Source organism: Mustela erminea, chromosome 6 (assembly GCF_009829155.1).
Source record: "Mustela erminea isolate mMusErm1 chromosome 6, mMusErm1.Pri, whole genome shotgun sequence".
Classification (NCBI taxonomy): domain Eukaryota; kingdom Metazoa; phylum Chordata; class Mammalia; order Carnivora; family Mustelidae; genus Mustela; species Mustela erminea.
In genome coordinates this window covers 71,948,063-71,968,279 of record NC_045619.1, presented here as the reverse complement: position 1 = coordinate 71,968,279, position 20,217 = coordinate 71,948,063, and the positions used below count along the sequence as shown (strand labels likewise).

General features: G+C 38.4%; 1 protein-coding gene and 1 long non-coding RNA gene across 15 annotated transcripts in view; one reads left to right on the top strand and one right to left on the bottom strand.

Moving 5' to 3' along the window:
* Positions 1-15,944, top strand: part of LOC116593424 — a 32,485-nt gene extending 16,541 nt beyond the window's left edge. Inside the window, exon 3 of the long non-coding RNA XR_004286899.1 lies at positions 15,861-15,944. This is a non-coding gene — a long non-coding RNA (uncharacterized LOC116593424). The remainder of the gene's footprint in view (positions 1-15,860) is intronic.
* ABCC9 (ATP binding cassette subfamily C member 9) overlaps positions 1-20,217 on the bottom strand; it is a 137,175-nt gene that overhangs the window by 877 nt on the left and 116,081 nt on the right. For 12 of the 14 annotated variants that reach the window (XM_032347696.1, XM_032347695.1, XM_032347694.1 and 9 more), the window contains 9 exons: positions 18,982-19,083; positions 18,290-18,410; positions 16,727-16,857; positions 15,906-15,984; positions 13,028-13,136; positions 11,613-11,716; positions 8,390-8,523; positions 6,322-6,384; positions 18-1,551 (listed from right to left, as the gene is read on the bottom strand). In XM_032347696.1, coding sequence (XP_032203587.1) covers positions 1,414-1,551; positions 6,322-6,384; positions 8,390-8,523; positions 11,613-11,716; positions 13,028-13,136; positions 15,906-15,984; positions 16,727-16,857; positions 18,290-18,410; positions 18,982-19,083 — 981 coding nt within the window. In that variant the 3' untranslated portion in view covers positions 18-1,413. Of the gene's footprint in view, positions 1-17; positions 1,552-5,452; positions 5,629-6,321; positions 6,385-8,389; positions 8,524-11,612; positions 11,717-13,027; positions 13,137-15,905; positions 15,985-16,726; positions 16,858-18,289; positions 18,411-18,981; positions 19,084-20,217 lie in introns of those variants that run through there. The other 2 variants (XM_032347705.1, XM_032347707.1) reach the window with 1 other exon arrangement.

Genomic DNA, 20,217 nt, shown 5'->3' with positions numbered 1-20,217 from the left:
CATACATGCCATTCAACAAGTATTACAAATTTCCCAAGAGCGAATACACAATACAATCAACTGAACGTAAAAACTACAGGGAGGGAGCACAAATTCTCTTTTTCTATCAATCACAGTTCTTCAAAATCTAACAATGCATGTGGTCTTCATGCGAAAACCCATTATATTTTATACTAGATGGGCACAGAATTGTAGAATTGTAGCAGAGAGCTTGGACTGTTTAGTGTGACAGTGCAGGTAACTTTGAGTATTTTAAAACTTATTTATATGCAAACAGAACACTAATATTCCATCCATATTTGATGCACTCTTAACATACACATTAAAATTAGAGTAACATTTTGATTCACTTTTTACATGTGCATTAAAATTAGAGCAGTACCAAGTGGATACATGTGTGACACCACTGGGCAGAAATGTCAAAAAGAAGTAAACTCTTCCACCTTGAAATAGACACTTGTTTCATATATATTTATAGAAGCAAATGAGACCACTTGTCTATGCTCCTGAATCTTGAATAAGGTGGAATTTTAGGGCTCAGGATCATAACCACATTTGTTGGTGAATTAAATCATAGAGAGCTTTAGCTGGCCTGTTGCAGAAGAACTGAACGTATTTGCTCTTTGAACTTTAGTCTGGAAAAAGCACATCATTCCTGATACCTTAGGAACTCTCTCCTGACTAGAGAGGTAAAAATGGAAACTTGAGTCTAATTTTTCAAATACCCAAACTCTTTCCATGATCTTTCTGGTTAAGGCACTGACTTCTCAAAGCTACCATAAATGACTTCTTGGTAACAGGAAACAATTTAGATGAGGAAGAGAGACTACTGAAGCATCACTATTACTACGAATGATAATGAACACCGAATATTCTCATCCAATAGATAACGGACTTGTGTGTTTTATTTTCTCACTGATTAGAAAACCTGTCCTCTTAATTCTCTTCCAATAACATCTGGGGATACCAACAAAATGGAAAACATATTCTTATAAATAAGAGTATAAACATACTGAATACTCATGGTGATTTCTATGCCTGAGAGATATTTACCAGCCTTAAAATTATGAGAAATTACAGCTGTTGACTTACCACTTAAAGTAACTTACATGTTTTAATACAGTCTGCTATTCTTAAAGGTAAAGGGTTTAATCATTAGAAAGATCATCAGTAATGAGCATATTAAGCAGTAAGATCTTGGGAAACAAACAAAAAAGAAATATCAACATAGGAAATACAGTATTCATGGGTAAAGTGACATCGTAGCTAATTACAAAGTCCCCTAACACAACAAATACGCTTTACAAAAGTGTAGAAATTTAAGATGCCACGTTTTGAAGGTCAAGCTGATGATTCATTAAATAGGTTATGACTGCATTATTTTAAATCCATGTATTGGTTTAAGACATCCCTTCACATGTCTGCACGAACAAAAGAAGCAAAAACTCCATCTTCCCTAGCCAAGAGGCTTTCTGGAGTGTCATATTCTAAAATATTTCCTCGCTTCATCACAATAACCAGGTCTGCCGTCAGGATAGTGTGAACCCGATGCTGCAAGTGAAAAAAAAAAAATACAGGTACTTGTTACAAATTTCATGAGCCAAAGCAATGGAATAGGCATGTCTCACCGATTATTTATCTTGGGGTGCTAGGAGGTACTAAAACAGAAGCACAGCCTCTCTTTCTGTCTTATTTAACATATCATTATGTACATCGGTTTAAATACTGGTGAGTGTGACTGGGTCTTGGATGTGTTAAATTGAGTGTAATAATATAGGAGTTTCAGCACTTTCATGGACGTGTGAGGAGGCTAATTTTGTTTGTCAAATAATTAATTGATAAGAAGACCCATCGTAAACCAGTTATGTTACAGTTTAACCTAGACTAAAATTATCTTTTGGGTAGAATTAACTAATTCGTGGTCCAAAGCACAACCTGAAGAGCCTTGGATGGTGGTTCAATTCTGCAAACACACTTTGGGGAAGGCCATTCAGGCGTGCAGTGTTAGAATGACTTATCCAGGACGTTAGACATGCCGGCTCGCAGTCTTTGGAGAGCATTGCCACACACTTGTGCTTGCTTTCCACCTGGTACCCTTTGGAGAGAAGCTTTGGGATTGGTAATTAATAATAAAAAAAAGCTACCACCTATTGACCATATATTCTACATTAGGTTTTCCACGCACGTGCTTGTTCATCGTTAAACATTCTTCAAATGTGAGTGTTTCTCTGCTTTAAGCGCAAGACCATAGTGGCTCACAGAGGAAAAGCAAAAACAGGAGATCGCATAGGTAATAAGCAGCAGAACCAACATAAAATCAGGCTTATTAACTTCAAACCATGAGATATTTCTGCCTGCTATCAGATTCCTTTGTAGGGAGTGTCTGCTGCTTTCAAGGGTGGCTCACCTCCCGTTATTAGCATTACGGTTAAGAGCATAGGCTTTAGGTGACACTGGGCGGGTATTCTGCTTGATGGGTATTCTCCCCGCCTGTGTGGTTGTGCAATCCTGATCAGCAAACTCAACTTTGTATGCCTCAAGTTCCACATCTATAAAATGATGATATGAATATAGTACCTGCCTCACAGGACGGGGGTGGGGGTCAGATGAGGTGATCCACGTAAAAAGAACTCAGCACCTTGTCTGACTCATACAAGCACATACTAAATGTCAGCTACTCTTATTTTTTATTTTTAAAATTTACAAGGGAAAAATCTGTGTCATGGGTCGTTTTACTTCTCTTGGTAAGATAGGTGCTGTGCAATAGAAATGTAATGTGGATCATCAATGTGAGACACGGGTAATTTTAAATTTCTTAAATCCACAGCTTCAAGGCACAAATAAACAGGTGAAATCTAGGTTAAGTTATATTAAATCCAGTTGATTTTTTTTTTTTAACATAAGCTCCATGCTCAATGTGGGGCTTGAATTCATGACCCTGAGTTGAAGTCATATACTCTACGACTGAGCCAGCTAGATATCCCATGAAATCCATTTGATAATATATTTTAACCCAATATACTTGAAGTATTTGAATATATGACCAACACAAAAATCAGTAATGGTATCTCTTAAATTTTTCTATTAGTACCAGATCTTTGAAATCCAGTGTGTATTTCATACTTACATGTCTTAATTTGGACTACCTTCATTTTAAGTGCTCAGTAGCCACATTTGGTTCTGGGCCACCATATTGGACCTGGACTATGCAGGTCAAAATCTCAGCATGCTGAGGGGAGTGCCAAACCCCAACATATCATCTGTTAATTTGATACAGTTTTCTGAAGTCCTTTCTCCTAATAACCCAGAGTCCAATCTAAAGCCATCCCTAGCCTATCACCTGCCCTGGGCCACATGATGGGGTAGTCTCAATGCTTATGCTTTCAGAAAAGCAAACAGTCATGGCTAGGACAACTACAGGAGAAAAGTAAGACATATATGGAGGATAATAAAGATGTCAGCCCAGAACATGTACCACTATTTCCAACATCCTTAGATGAACCTATCATCCACTGAATATTGGTAATGAATGATACATATTTATGAATTGCCAAATTTGCAGGATAATGTTTATTTATCTTTGAGAGAAGACCAGAGTCACTTGTATACCCATGCATTTAGAAACAAAAATAAACTTAAGGTTAATAAACTGTTTAATATCTGTTGTATATTTTCCCTCCAAAAAAGATTAATTCTTCAATAACCATATCACGATGGTAAAAAAAGAATCTGGCCTCTAAATCCCTAAATAGAATGTTATAAACATTGCCTTATTATACTAAAATAATGTTTATTTAAGAAATAAAAATAAAGGGGCGCCTGGGTGGCTCAGTCATTAAGCATCGACCTTGGGCTTGGGTCATGATCCCAGGCTCCTGAGATCGAGCCCTGCATCAGGCTCCCTGCTTGGTAGGTAGTCTGCTTTTCCCTCTCCCACTCCCCTGCCTGTGCTCCCTCTTTCTGTCAAATAAATAAATAAAATCTAAAAAAAAAAAAAAAAGAAAGAAAAGAAAAAGAAAAACATGGAAAAATCTTGGCCAATAGAAAGGAATATATGTGGTGCTTATTCAATTAATCCAAATTATTTTTTTGCTTGAGAAAGTGTAGTGTCAATTATAAGGGCACTGATGCAATTTTCAAAATACTCTAGAGAAATTAATCTAATCAATGGTAAGTAGAAAAAAATCACTTTCATAAATAAATGCCATGCACTGTTTTGGTGCACTAAGACATCCTTTAAGAAGCCAGAGAAAGTTATCTTTTCAAGTTCTTTCACAATTTTCAGTTGTAGTTAACAAAATTAACAAAATAGCTTTTAGCAGGAAAGAAAGAACAGTTACTGTTTAACAGAGCTGAGAATCCTTCTACAAGGTCTCTACCACAGGCTGCTGGTGCTCTCTCTCTGTTAAGAGCCTGGTAATTCATCCTACCCACAGCTTTCTGTTTTCCCGTGGGGAAGTATCCTAGTGGTCACCCCCACATCAATGGTCTTGAAATGAAAAATGAGTGGAAGATACAGAGGTCTATGGAAGAGTGTCCAGTGAATGCAGGTGGACAAGAAAGAGAACATAATTTTTTGGTTAAAAATACAAATTATGCTCAAGCGATCTTCCAGGTATAAACTAAATGGGGCCATTCAACAATACCATGCTTCATGCAGAAGATAGAAAACTAGTCTTTTGAGTAGAGAGAAAATTAGTCTTTTCAGTAGACGAAGGTCTGCTTCTCTCCCACTTTACCTGTTCGTTCTCCTCCCCTCCCCCAAATACCTCCCTACCTTTTCCAGTGAGAAAATTCTTGAAAATATTAGAGAACTGTTGTTTCAAGTTAACCAATTCTCTCACCCATTAAATCATTCACAGTCTAGGATGAATGACTTAATCTGGTAACTCCTCCAGAGCAGAGTTTTCTGGAAAGTGGGAGAAAAGTGGCTTTTTCTTTACTTAGGCCCAGTGTACAGAAGGTGGGCCCTGAAGGGAATCATTTCCTACCACTTTAAAAGAGTTGCACTTCCAAGGGTGCTCTTTCTCCATGCATCATTCACAAAAATGAAAGCATAAGCCAGCACTCCATGCATAGGTTCCAATATTCAACAGTTAAACCTAAATAATTCTGTAAATTGAAAAAATGCAATTTCTAGGACAGGTAAAGAACAGGTACAGTATTTTTAAGGACACATACAACATATCCCCCCAAAAAGAGTGAAATTGGTTTTCTTAAGGTCCTCTGTCTTAACAGAGGTAAATCTGGTTCTTGGGTTTCGGTAAATCCTCTCTCGCCTATACATGTAAGAAAAGTATGCATGCGTCTCATTCCATATTGGACGTAACTGAAGCAGCTGGTTGAGCTGATTTATGTGAGAATACCATGTATGTCGCTCCCTCACCCCACCACCCCCTTTAGTCATTGCATTAGCTCTGCCTGGCTGAGAGGATTCCCTTAAGATAACTACCAGAGAATGGGACAGTTGGCAGAGTAGCTGATGACGGTCTACTTGTGGGTCATCACCAAAGTGGAAAAGAGGCCATTCTTGTGGGCGAGCAAATTTGGAACAGTATCACACTCCACTAAAATACCCTCAGAGAAGACTAAAACAAGACCTGAATCCAAAATAGAAGAGACACGGTGCTGGAGAGAAAAGAGAAATGGAAAGACAAGAATCAGCAAGAGGGTAAATGTCCAGGTGATTCATTTAAAAAAGTTCTTGTTAAACATTAAGCCTGAATGTAAACAAGAATCCTTCCATCTGCAAAGAGAAGAAACCACGGCCTACTGTAAGTAAGCGATTACAAATACAAAGGTTTGGGCAATTCTTCAGTTGGATTGGTGCTCAGAGAATGTATCTGCCTCAGCTGTGATGTCATTTTTTTAAACATTTACGTGAATAGGAACAGAAATTGAGTGTAAGTGGTAGCAGAACTGGTAGTCATGTTGAAGAATTTTGCTTCTGAAACAGCTCATCAGATGATTATATTATTGAAAAGAGAATGATCCCATATGAACTACCAACCAAATCTGGTAGGGGAAAAAAAAATGCCCACAGACATTCCTGCTGGAATCCTTCGATTTAGGATATCCTATCAATGTAAATCAGGGAAGCTAGGTAGAACAGCTTGGGGGAAAAAAACAGTATAAAGTCTTTTGGAGTATAGCTGTTTTTGTAGCTATTATTTCATTTTTTTCTTTTGCACAGATGCAGAAGCATTGGCAGAGAGATACATAATCCAACATATGTATACTTGAATTGCCCCAGAATAAAGATTATTGAATCTTAGAACAAAAACCAAAGAGGAGGAAATCAGCCCTGTGTCCAATACTTACAGCTATTGTAACAACGGTGCGGTCTGCAAAAGCTGTCATTACCACTTTCTGCAAAATGTTTTCCTGCCAAAAATAAATAAATAAATAAATAAAGTCTGAATTTTCTCTGGACTCCTTTTTCTCACCATACAATTTTGTCCCTGAGAGCAAAGACCGCACCCCTGCCTCCTCCCACTCCCCACCCAGGTCCCTCCCTTCTGAGAACTCCTAGCTCCTGTCTTCTCTGGAAGGTGCCACGTGGAGCAGTCCCCACAGCAAGCTTCTGCTGGGCTCGATATGAGTCTTCAAAGGCAAATAAAACTTAGTGATCAACCCAGAATGACTGATAGATTTGTTACCAGGGAACTGAAAGGGGAAAATGAAATTAAATGTCATGGAAATGCTCACTTAAAGTATGCCACAAACAGTATGTATTCAAAACTAATAAAACTCTAAAATGGCGTTAACTTTGGGTCAGAAAAGGGAAGAAATAAAACACATGCCCTGAATTTGGATTTTGACTCATAAAAGAACCATCCAAGCAAAAACCATTTTTATCTCATTCACAAGCTATTGTTATCGTTATATTTTGAAAGATGTTCTGGATAAAGACTCATGCGCTCTCTCTCTCTCTCAGAGGAAAACTTGATTCCCAAGTCTTAATGTAAAGACTTCCTTCCTGTGAAGTGGTTTATTGCCAATTAATTCATTCTTCCTTCCTTTCTCATCTCCACTGAGACTGTATTATAATAACCCCCAATATTGTAAATCCTTAGCAATTAATACTAATTCTGATGTAGTTATGCTTTTTTAGTGAATTGGCTTAATTAGAAATTATTTTATTACTTTAAATTCCATGAACTTTGAGAAGGATATATAACATTGTATAACTGATTAGTCTTAGAAAGAAATTATGTCAAATTAGCATCTCCATATATAATTGGCTGTTAATAATCCTGAAACTTTCACTTTTTTGGATTTTTTTTACCCAATCTAGGGTGTGCAGCAAGAGAATATCATGTTTGTGGATGTTTCTATTTTTGTCCTTTCTGATGCCAAACTTTTAATATCAAGTTAACTTGTGTAAGAACACCATTAATTGCTAGTGCATACAGTTTGTGGTTTAATGTGACATTTTCTCCACTCAGTCACAGCCTTCTAGACAGATCCTTCTTGGCGTATTTAACAGTTTTAAATAACTCTTTCAAAGACAAAGTTCTGGCTTGTTACCATGAACACATTGAGAAGATCATTATTAGTTCTAGTGAATCCTTCTTCAACTTGCTTTAGAAAATAATGTCTGGGGACGCCTGAGTGGCTCAGTTGGTTAAGCAGCTGCCTTCGGCTCAGGTCATGATCCCAGCGTCCTGGGATCGAGTCCCACATCAGGCTCCTTGCTCGGCAGGGAGCCTGCTTCTCCCTCTGCCTCCGCCTGCCATTCTGTCTGCCTGTGCTTGCTCTCTCCCCCCCCCCCTGATAAATAAATAAAATCTTTAAAAAAAAAAAAGAAAAGAATGTTTGATTTTTGTTAGCAATTTCTATTAAATGAAGATCTTGCATACTTCATTTTATTACTTCCATGGCATAAGACTTGAATGCTTGAATACAATATAGTACTTAAGTCAACTGAGCACTGGAATTTTACTGCCTTAAGAATTTATCAAAAAGTGATAGCTAATTTATTTCATGTTTACTGGCAGTAGACTGTCATGTCTCCTTTACTATAATTCTCAATGTGCTATCATCAGTTAATTAAAGAGATGAATGAGGGGCGCCTGGGTGGCTCAGTGGGTTAAAGCCTCTGACTTCAGCTTAGGTCATGATCCCAGGGTCCTGGGATAGAGCCCCGCATGGGGCTCTCTGCTCAGCAGGGAGCCTGCTTCCTCCTTCTCTCTCTCTGCCTGCCTCACAGCCTACTTGTAATCTCTGCTTGTCAAATAAATAAATAAAATCTTAAAAAAAAAAAACAAAAGAGAGAGAGATAAATGAGAAGACACTGAAAACAATAGCACTAAGGACTTCGAACCCAATCAGGAAAAACTGAGTTGTCATTTGCATGTGCATTTCCCCAGCTCTTCAATGCACTCACCGTGGCCATGTCAATGGAAGCCGTAGCTTCATCCATGATAAGAATGCTGCTCTTGCGGACAAAGGCTCGAGCAAGGCAGAACAGCTGTCTCTGTCCAACGCTGAAGTTCTCCCCACCTTCGGTGACCACTGCATCTACATCAGAGAGAGAAGCAAGGATTTCACTAAAATGTTGTTAACATTTTCCTTGAGCAGAGTAGGGAAAAATAGGAATGTCCTACAAGAGAACGGGGGATCTTAGTGTACTGTTGCGAAGATTTCATACTGGAAAGGTGAAAGGAATTTTTACTTCAGGAAAATGAAGATGAACCTGGGCCATCCTAATTTTGGCAAAAGGCAGTGAATATCTTTATATCCTTATAGCAGGATATAAAATACTGGTAAGTATTTTGAAGAATGGAAGACCTGAGAGCTTTTTAATTATTTAATATAATTTTCTAAGGACACTACTTAATATAATTATCTGAGGCCGAGAGAAATGAAGTGGCTTGGCCATGATCACACAGGTAATTTACAGTAGAACTCAATAAGAAACAGAACACTATTGGGGTGCCTGGGTGGCTCAGTGGGTTAAGCCTCTGCCTTATGAATGCCATTTTTATGAATTAAAGATTATATGGTGCTTGGGTCATGATCTGAGAGTCCTGGGATCAAGCCCCACATCGGGTTCTCTGCTCAGCAGGGAGCCTGCTTCCCCGTCTCTCTCTGTGTCTGCCTCTTTGCTTACTTGTTGATCTCTCTCTCTCTCTCTCTGTGTCAAATAAATAAATAAAATATTTAAAAAAGAGAGAAAGAAGAAAAAAAAAGAAACAGAACATTCTTGACCCCAGTGTCCATTTATTTTTTCATTATACCATCCCACTGGACTGTCAGTTCCATATGGTTAAGGACTGGGTTTGTTTTTGTTTGTCATTGTATCCTCAGCACTTGGCATCTGACACAGCAGCTGAATAAAACATTATTGGATGGATAAATGAATGTTAGATCTTCACTATCATTTTCTTTTTCTTTTTTGGTTTCCGTCCACATTTTGTAAGCTGTCTTATTGTCAGTTTAAGATAAATTCTGTTTTCAAAATACCTCTTTAACACTTCCTAGTAGAGTCATAAATCTCTATTTTATATTTTCTCATTGCATCAAATTCTTGGAATTTTTCATCCTTGGGTGCTATGCCTTTATTCTCTAAGTTTTTAAGTTTACTAATAAATAAGGAGGGTGCGAGAGATGATCGATGTTCTTCACCAGAACTGGTATGAACCAGATCTTTATCAAACAATTGATGTAATCTTTGCGAAACCAGCGAACATAAACAACATTCAATTACATAGTGTAAATACAATCCTCTATTGTTTACGCTACACCGTAATGCTTGAACTCTGTGCCCATGATTCAGAATAGGTGCATACATCTTTCATGTGAGTGAAGAGGACTACAGAGTCATGATTGCCTATATTCCTAACTACTAAAGGTGTGTCTAAATACCATGGGAGAAGGGTCTATACGCATTATCAACTTCTCAAGTAGACTTGCTTGGCTCACTATGCAATACATCAAAATTACAATGGGAAAGTTCATTCAGATCCCTGGAATTGCTCCCACAACCTAACACTATGAAGTTGATAAAACTATCTTTAAAGAAATGCTATCTGAATTTCTGTTTGTGGGATGCCTTTCGCTTGGGACTTAATTAAAATCATAAAAAGTATTGTTTTTGAGTAGGTCCTCCTTCCCAAATAAACACGGTGTATTTTGTGGGCTGATTTTTTTTTTTTTCAGATGCCAAAACAAAACAAGATTGCAATTACATGTTATATATTAGATCAAAATTTCAACCAACTCTTACTTTCTGACTGCTTTCTTAAATAAGTTTAGATTTCAAGGAAGCAAAAGTCCCAAATTACATATAGTCACCATTTTTATGAATTAAAGATTATACGGTGCACTTTCTGGTTTTGTTTTGTTTTTAAGATTTTATTTGTTTATTTGAGACAGAGTGAGAGCGAGTGAGGGAGAGAGGGAGAGAGCACAAGCATGGGAGCACAAGCAGAGAGAGAGGGAGAAGCAGGGTCCTCACCGAGCAGGGAGCCCAACGCAGGGCCTGGGATCATGATCTGAGCTGAAGCAGAAGCTTAACCGACTGAGACACTCAGGTGTCCGTCTGGTGTTTTGTTAATTATATTCTTTCCTTATTGTGGTTTTATTCTATCATCAGTTATTTGCCAGAAATTGTCTACCTCTGGGACTAAATTTGGATCACTGATTGTCTGAGTACATGTTTTATCCCTTACATGGGTGGCTTGAACAAACACTGCAGCAAAGTATAGAAAATAATGTCTTCACAAAATTATGCCACATAAATATAAACAATAGTCTCTCCTGGCAACAAAGAAAATGGCTGCCAATGTGGAGAAACCGCCTGCTCCTACATGGTACCGAGTACTCTGAACCTAGTAGCCTCTTCAATCCTCTACCCCATTTACTGTGGGTCAGGGGTCATGTCAATCACATGAGAATGACCACAGGGAAATATTCTGATTCAAATATCCTATATATATCACTGGGGCGCCTGGGTGGCTCAGTCCACTAAGCGTCCCATTCTTTTTTTTTTTTTTTTAAGATTTTATTTATGTATTTGACAAACAGAGATCACAAGTAGGCAGAGAAGCAGTCAGAGAGAGAGGAGGAAGAAAGCTCTGCTGAGCAGAGAGCCCCATGCGGGGCTCGATCCCAGGAGACCCTGAGATCATGACCTGAGCGGAAGACAGAGGTTCAACCCACTGAGCCACTCAGGTGCCCCTAAGCGTCCCATTCTTGATTTTGGTTCAGATCATGATCTCAGGGCTGTTGACTGAGCCTGCTTGAGATTCTCTGTCTCCCCCTGCTCTTCCTCCTCCATTCGTGCTCTTTCACCCTCTCTCCAAAAAAGTAAAATAAAACAAAATAAGTTAAAATGACCTGTACCACTAAAGTGAAAAGACTGAAGAGTTAAATGTATTAACTGGAATACTCTGGAGTGTTCAGATAGAAGAGAATTTGTTATGGGTTTCATCCTCTGGCATCCTATGAAAAAATATTAGATTTTGAAGTGTCCTAATGAGTGTTGGAGATTATTTTAAATATAAGGGTACTTAACATGAATTATGTGATTCTAGCATAAATTATAGATAGAGATATGTAAAATTAATTGCATATGTAAAAATAAATGTATTCTCTAGAAAATATACCTAGACCTCCTGGTAGGGATTTGACCATATTCTTCAGCTGAGCAATTTCTAGAGCTTCCCAGAGTCTGTCATCTGTGCATTTACACTCTGGATCTAAATTAAATCTGTAGGAGAAAAAAATAAGTTATTCAGTGAATAAATAAAAATAAAAGCATTTTTACATATGTTTGCTTATTGCTATTCTTTCCTTAAAATATAAGTCCCATTTGTTTTGGTTACTATATCCCTAGTACCTAGACCAGTGCTCAGGATAGAGCAGGCATTCAATTCATGTTGGTTGAATAAATGAATGATGAACATGATGTTATGAAAAATGTTTTCTGAAAATACAGTTAGTAAATTTATATGTTGTATATGCCATGATAAAATTCATTATGTGGATTTATCCACTTTCATACTCTCTTTAATGTAACTTGAGTAGTGTCTAGCAAGGCGTTTTTACAGAACCTATGATTATAGGAGAACATGCAATGCTATCTTAGAGGGTCCATGCTGCACCAACCACAATAGTAGTATTCGTAATAAATCTACCAGACACATCAATTCACTATGGCATTGCTAACTAACTGGATACATCCCCAACTTTTAACTTTTGCAGCTGAATATCGAGCACTCTTCCAGCCATTTTCTCTTCAAGACAAAAAGAGGTGGCAATACTTCTTTGTAATTAAGGTAGAGGAGGGGAGCAAGAGAGAACAGAGGATGGGCGCAAGGAGAGACCCGACCTGGTGCGTAAGGCCACGGTGCGCTTTAGAGTCAGACAAACTTGCCTTGGAATTGCTGTTCTACCACTTACTAAGTGTGTGAATTCAAACAAGTTAAAGCTTCTCTGAGGTTCAAAACTCTTATCCGTAATATGAGTGTAATAACACTAGAGCGGTGCTTGGAGGATTTAATGAGACAAGTATTTAAAGCACTTAGCAGATAGTAGATACCTTTTTTTTTTTTTTTAACCTGTAGGAAACCATAAACCAGGCATGAAGAAGATTGTAGCAACTACTTAAAAGCAATTTTGGCTGAAAGAAAAATTATGAGGGATGGGGAATCAAGGGATTAACCAGACTCAATTATCTGCTAAACCCAAGCCAGATGCATAAGGAATAGGCAGGTATCTGTAGGGTAGAACACCTTAGAAATGCCTGCCAAGAATCACTGCCCCAAGGACAGAGGAAAAAGTGACTTGTGGAGTCAAACTGAAAGAGCAGAGCTCCTGGAAAAACATAAAGGACTGGCTTCTATCAGTTAATTTAGCAACTCTAGGGTTTCCCAAACGAAACTGTTGGCCAGAATATTTGATCGTATCATCCTGATAATGTCATTCACACCTACCTGAAAAATAGTTCTGAGCAAAATGCTCCCATGAGCCAAAAGTTAAACCCTGAAACATTCGGGTTTCTGTTGAATACATCACCTACCTAATAGAACCACTGAATAGTATTGGATCCTGCAAAATGATCGAAAGTCTAGAACGTAGGGTGTGCAGTGGTAGTTTCGAAATGTCTATCCCATCAATGACAATCTTTCCTGTTAAGCAGAAACAAAAAAATGCAGGCTTGTAGTAAAATCAAAAGTAAAATAATATTTGTTTACAAATTGAAAGTACTTTCTAGTTCACGGTTGAAACTCAAAAGATAAAGCTTTCCATTTAAGTATTAGACACATCATTATGCATTTCTTTGAAAAATATACATTTTAGTGGTATGTTCTCTATCTTAAGTATTTTCTCTTTTTTTAAAATTTTATTTTATTTTATTTTATTTTAGATTATTTATTTATTTATTTGACAGAGAGAGATCACAAGTAGACCGAGAGGCAGGCAGAGAGAGAGAGGGAAGCAGGCTACCTGCGGAGCAGAGAGCCTGATGCAGGACTCGATCCCAGGACCCTGAGATCATGACCTGAGCCGAAGGCAACGGCTTAACTCACTGAGCCACCCAGGCGCCCCTTTAAGTATTTTCTTTTAAAATGATTCTCAATTTTTATTCAGTTTCCATGTTTCCTACAAACCAAAAGTACTTTTTCTCCTTAATGGGTCTTCTTCCTTCCAATATTTATCCTTGTTCCCTGTTTTATTTTCCTTCATAATGTACTTGATATACATTTACTTATCTTTTTTTAATTGTCTCTCTCTCTCTCAACTAGAATATAAACTCCTTGAAGACAGTGATTTTTGTCTAAATTATTCACTCTTTTTTATTGATGAACAAGACAGTGCATTGCAAATAAGAAAGTTCTATGGCAGGATGCCTGGGTGGCTCAGTGGGTTAAGCCTCTGCCTTCGGTTCAGGTCATGGTCTCAGGGTCCTGGGATCGAGCCCCATATCGGGCTCTCTGCTCAGCGGGGAGCCTGCTTCCCCTCTCTCTCTGCCTTTCTCTCTGACTGCTTGTGACCTCTCTCTTGTTCTCTCTCTGTCAAATAAATAAATAAAATATTTTTAAAAAAAGAAAAGAAAATTCTATGACACATATATCAAATTTTATTTGTTTTTTAAAAGATTTTATTTATTTATTTGAGAGAGACAGACAGACAGAGAGAGAACATGAGAGGGGAGAAGGTGAGAGGGAGAAGCAGACTTCCCATGGAGTTGGGAGCCTGATGCGGGAATTGATCCTGGGACTCTGCGATCATGACCTGAGGCAGTGGCTTAACGAACTGAGTCACCCAGGAGCCCAGATATCACATTTTAATTAATTTCTCCATACTGTATTTAGATTTATTAGAGATTTGTGCCATCTTGATATCTTTTCCTCAAATTGATAAATTGTTAGATTATTTTATCACATCACTTTGTGCAAAGACAGAACTGCCATATGAAATGAATAGGCCAGACAAAGAATGGAGCCCCTTTTCCAGCTAGATTTAGATTCAAGAGGAGACAAAGTGGTCAGCTAAACTTTCTTTCAGGAATAACACATTATCTATTAAAATCTTAAAAGCCTAATGCTAAAGAAGAGACTCACTCATTGATAGCCCACATGGGGCCTGGCAGCATGTTTCTGGATTCATAAAGAACAGGCTAATCTAATATGTTCAGTTATAACCACAGGTTTGTCTGTTCGTTTGTTTGTTTAATGAAAAGTATCAATCAACTGTCTTTGGATCATGTAACTGGCTTATAAGGCAAATCCAGGGTGCCTGGGTAGCTCAGTGGGTTAAAGCCTCTGCCTTCAGCTCAGGTCATGATCCCAGGGTCCTGGGATGAGCCCCGCATCAGGCTCTCTGCTCAGCAGGGAGCCTGCTTCCTCCCTCTCTCTCTCTGCCTACTTGTGATCTGTCAGTCAAATAAATAAATAAAATCTTAAGGCAAATCCACTGAAAGTCCTTAAAAAAGATATCTGTGTTTTATTTATTATTACTAGCCGTGGAAGAGAAACCTGCTAACCCACCGGCTGATCCCTACTACTCTGCTCCTGAATCCAAACCCCAAGGAGATTGCGATTCCTGTAGTTTATCTCTGTTCATAAGCTGACCCCTCCACCTCACAGAGCTGTTGCATAAATTACATATCATAAACTGTCAGGTACAATAAAAATGTGAAGTACTAGAATCCTCATCGCGATCATTTCAGATAATAATAGGAAGCACGTCCTTGAGCTGATGACAAGCACATTGCTGGATTCTCTTCTACTCAAGACAGTTTACAGGCTCAGCTGTTTATAGGCCACTTGATAGACTAAATAATGGGACATATTTTTCTAAAGCAAAGATTAAATTATTTCCATGTATTATGTTATTAATAATTCTGTAGATGAATAAGTATTTTTTTATACTGTCAACATATGCTTGTGATTAGCAGGTTGCCACCCCACAAAATGTTCCGCATCATTAAACCTTGTTATGAAGGTAAGAGTCATGCACCAAAATTAATAGTGCAGATTATTTATCTCCTTGCATTTTTTTTCCTTTGATGGAAATGGGTATGTTTTTAGTTTGAGCAAAGCAAAACAGTCTTCCTTTTTCTCGCTTCCTCTTGAAATGCCACCTATATCTATGGCTGTTCAAAATGGGTGGCTTTGTTTTCATTTTATCAGTTTATTGGAATTCATTAACAACAATCTCTGGAGCCAAGTTGAGAGCTAATAATTTTATTAACAATTCTGTGTTCATTCTTTAATTCTAGACTGTTGATCTGGGATACCTGCCTCAATCCATGGGTTGCAGGATGCAAAGTCCTCATAAATCTTTCCTCTTTATTTCTGCAGGATTAGGTAACTTGAAGTCTCACTTTTTTTTTTTTTTTTTTTAAGGAAAAGCACCACATAGCCAACGAGAACATTTAGTTAGTAACTTACCATCAAATATATCCACCATTCTGAAGAAAGCCAGTGATAATGATGACTTTCCACTGCCGGTGCGACCGCAGATGCCCACCTAAAAAATAAGTGTCACTCAGAGAAAAAAGGACTCAGAAAAAAACAAAACAAAACAGAAGATGGGCAAAAAATATTTTTATTTTCAACAAGATGCCATGGGGAAACTGTACCTCTATTTAAATAGTTGTAATAAATTATCATTCTTTTCTTAAGTGTCCTTTATGTATCATTATTAAGATAAAAACACAGAATCCTCACAAATCTTCAATGATTTCATTCTAACTCTTTTTATTTGTATGTGGCTGTGGTGTTTTTCCTTCGTGGCTTAATTTTTGCACTTAGTATCTTATGGCCTAATAAGTAAGTATTCAATTTTATCTTAGAAGTGATGATTTTATAACAAAAAGTAGATGGACTCCAATTTTTTTCTGCACACTTCCTCTTTTTAAAGTAGCTAAAATGAATCATTTTGGGACTAAAGTTAGTACAAATACAAAAGTTCTCAAGGGGATGTCTGATATGGCTGTGATCCAGAAGCTAGAAATTTGGAAAAACACACATATTGGTGATTTTCCTCATCTTCGTGGGAGACTAATGAACGGCAATACAATTTAAAGAATGTGCATTTTATCCTGGTTCTCTCTCTTTTCTCTTTTATGTAGATAGTTTGACCTGTAAATTGTAGGGAGTCTTATGTGAGCCCAGTGAGAATGTACTTGGCTGGATGTCTAAAAGCTTAGCTAGTGAGCAAGTGGCTCCTTCTCTGATCTGTATGAAACAAATGGCAGTGAATTCCATACCTTTTGCCCGGGTTTGATGTAAGCTTTGACGTGCTTAAGAACAGGTTTCAGATTATTTTCATATCTCACACACAGGTCATGAATCTTGATCTCTCCTTCCTGTGGCCAATGTTCTGGAACTTGAGAGGGGTCTGGGGGGTGAGGGTGGGATAGGGGGAATCAGAGGGAGAGGGCGAGAAGGAGCAGGAGGGACAAGGAGGGAAAGAGAGAGACAGGAAGAAACAGACACATACTTATATATGTTTTTACATGCAAACATATCCTTTTTTAAATAAATTTAATGTCATACTGAGCCAAATTCTATATCTTTTTAAAACTGAAATTACATTCAGAGCAAAGGCCTAATGATTGAGAACTTTCAAAATAGTTTTTGTGCATGTTTCATTTTGAAGCATGAACTATCATGTCTTTCCTGCATTCTACCACTTGATTCTGCTGAAGATACTTCATCTGTGAGTTGATTCATGTGTTCAGTCCATCAATCATCAAGCAGCTGAGTGCCTAAAAATGTGAGAGGTGTTGTGCAATGTCTTGGGAATATGGAGATGGAAGTCATGCCTCAAGGTGCTCCCTGCATCCTGGGGAAGCATCAGGATCTACAGTACTGCATGCAGTCACATGATGGAGTCCAGCCCAAGGCGCTCCGGGAGCATAGATGGCATAACCTGAAAGTTCCAGGAGAACTTCAAGAGAAGATGGTGATTGAGATGAGTCTTAAAGGACTAGGGATGGGGAGATTTGTTTCAAATATATATGGAGAGAACAAAGATAAAAAGAAACCACAGCATGTTGGATAGGTGATGAGAGATGAGTCCAGATAGGTGGGCAAGGAACTGATGAAGAGTCTAGTGGTCTTAGCTAACTTATCTGGATTTTGTCCTTGAAGACCCAGATAGCTATAGAAGGATTTAGGCAGAAGAATGCATTTTAAAGATTTTATTTATTCATTTGACAGAGAGAGAAGTCACAAGTAGGCAGAGAGACAGGCAGAGAGAGAGGGGGAAGCAGGCTCCCCACTGAGCAGAAAGCCCTATGCGGGGCTCCATCCCAGGACCCTGAGATCATGACCCGAGCTGAAGACAGAGGCTTTAACCCACTTAGCCACCCAGGCGCCCAAAAGAATGCATTTTAAGCATGAAATTTGAATTTAAGAAAGATCATTCTATCTTCAGTATTGAATTCCCTGCCAATTTTATTCTAGCAAAGCTGAGAATCTCAGTGAGTAAGATCCAAGTTTCTTGACATCTAGGTTCGTTAATAGGATCTTGAGAAAGAGAACGTAATAGTTCATAGTGTAAGCTGGTAACGAATGTAATATTCTTTATAATTATCTTTAACTATTACTACATAATACCCATTTGGAGTCTGTCGTATCCCAAACTTTTCAAGCCTAAATAGTTTTATCATTTCAGGTGTACCTCATAAAGCAAGGTCAAGATGAGAAGGGAGTCTCTGGATGTTAAAGTGGAGAACAAAAGCAAGAATGACAATGTGTCTGACATACAACTAATAGTGGTATAAAATAAATATTTGAGTGAAACAAAGTAATATTCAGAACAATACCCATAGTGCCTTCATAGTTCTCAGATTCCATAGTCAAGAAACTGTTCACTTTCTTGACTGCCCCCATCTGGACCTCCAGGTCAGCCAAGTTCCTCACAACCCAGTTCAAGTAATTGGTTATCTGCGTCAAGTGACAAAAAGAAGTTAACACATTTGAAATAAAGTAACGATCTTTATAATCCCTGGATATCTTAGGATAGGACGACTTGGACAGTTAGTGTACATTATGTAGTACAATTCATAACACCAGGGAGGGTGTTATGGGATAAAGCAGGCAAAGGAGATGTCCACTCTTCTTCAAGGGTCCTCACATGTCAATGATTCATAAACTGTCCTCCGATTTCCCTGCACAAGTTGCATGTACCTCTGTTTGCACTTATCTCATTTATATTCATATTCATTTTAGTGTCCCCAAATAGGCTATGAACAACTAAAGACAAGGCTCTCAAATAGCCTTGGGAGTGCTCTCACCATAGTTTTTGAGGAGTTTTTAAAAACCAGTTTGCAGTATTAGAACTGAATCCACAGTGTCCTAAAATGCTGGGTTTAGACCCCAATCTCCATTATTTGCAAGAGGTCATTTTGTTACGAATTTCAATCTGCCCCTCTTATGTCCATGAATAGGAGTTGATAACAGCTAGAGAAAGTACCTCCAACACTACATGAAAAGAGGTGTTTTCATCCATACCTACCGTCAGTGCATACAGAAGACCCAAACCCACCAATCCAGAATTGGAAGAGCCGCTGATGGAGGCAATGGACGCCGTGAGGACAATGCAAGCTCCCAGATAATCCTAGAAAGAAGCAAGAAAAGGCGTTAAAAGATTCTCCTCAAGTTCTTAAAAGATCCCAATCAATTTACAGATGTGATCACCAAGACAGTACACATCACTTCTTGTGTGTCCTGTTAAGCTTCCGAGGAAGGCTACCGAAGATAGGGAAGAATGCTGACTCACCACGTTAAGGCTGGAATGGGCGTAGTTCAGTGATCTCATTGTATCCATGCAGAAATGGATTCAGAGAAGTCTGTCTCTTGCCAGAAATTCAGCTCCAATTTGTGGCCCAACCAGCAACAGACAAAGGGTTTCTTTTTCTCCTCCGCTCCCCACCCCCACCGGCCCTTTCTATTGCACTGTGTTGCCAGATAAGCAATTATTTGGAGACTTTTTATTTCCTACCTTAAATTTCATGTGTGCTTATTTCTGGGTTATGACCTATCTCCCTTGTGCGATGTAGTAAGGGACCTGCAGAAATTTGCTTCTGGCTGCCTTGTTGAGACCGATATCTAAACTTTTTGTTGAATATCTGGGTTCAGAGTCTGGGACATCAAACCTCCAGGTTCCATGAAATAAGAAAAAGGGTTATATTTAGTCATAAATGGGAAGTGTGGGCCTGTCTTAGAGCATCTGAATTATCTATGGTCTATGGTCTATCAGTGATAAACTCTTCTATGAAATTTTAAAAAATTCATTGAAGTCAGTCTTTCACTCAAATAAGAAACAGGGCACTTCTGTCCATTTTCTTTCTTTAAAAAAAAAAAGATTTTATTTATGGATTTAAGAGAGAAAGAGAGAGCACAGGGGGTGTGTGGAAGAGTAGAGGGAGAGGGAGAGAATCTTTTTTTTTTTTTTAATTTTTAATTTTTTATAAACATGTGTTTTTATCCCCAGGGGTACAGGTCTGTGAATCACCAGGTTTACACACTTCACAGCACTCACCAAAGCACATACCCTCCCCAGTGTCCATAATCCCACCCCCTTCTCCCAAACCCCCTCCCCCCAGCAACCCTCAGTTTGTTTTGTGAGATTAAGAGTCACTTATGGTTTGTCTCCCTCCCAATCCCAAGGAAGTGGTGATGCAACATGGGGGCTTAAGTGGGTAGGAGAGGGAGAGAATCTTAAGCAAGGTCATGGTCAATGTGGGACTCA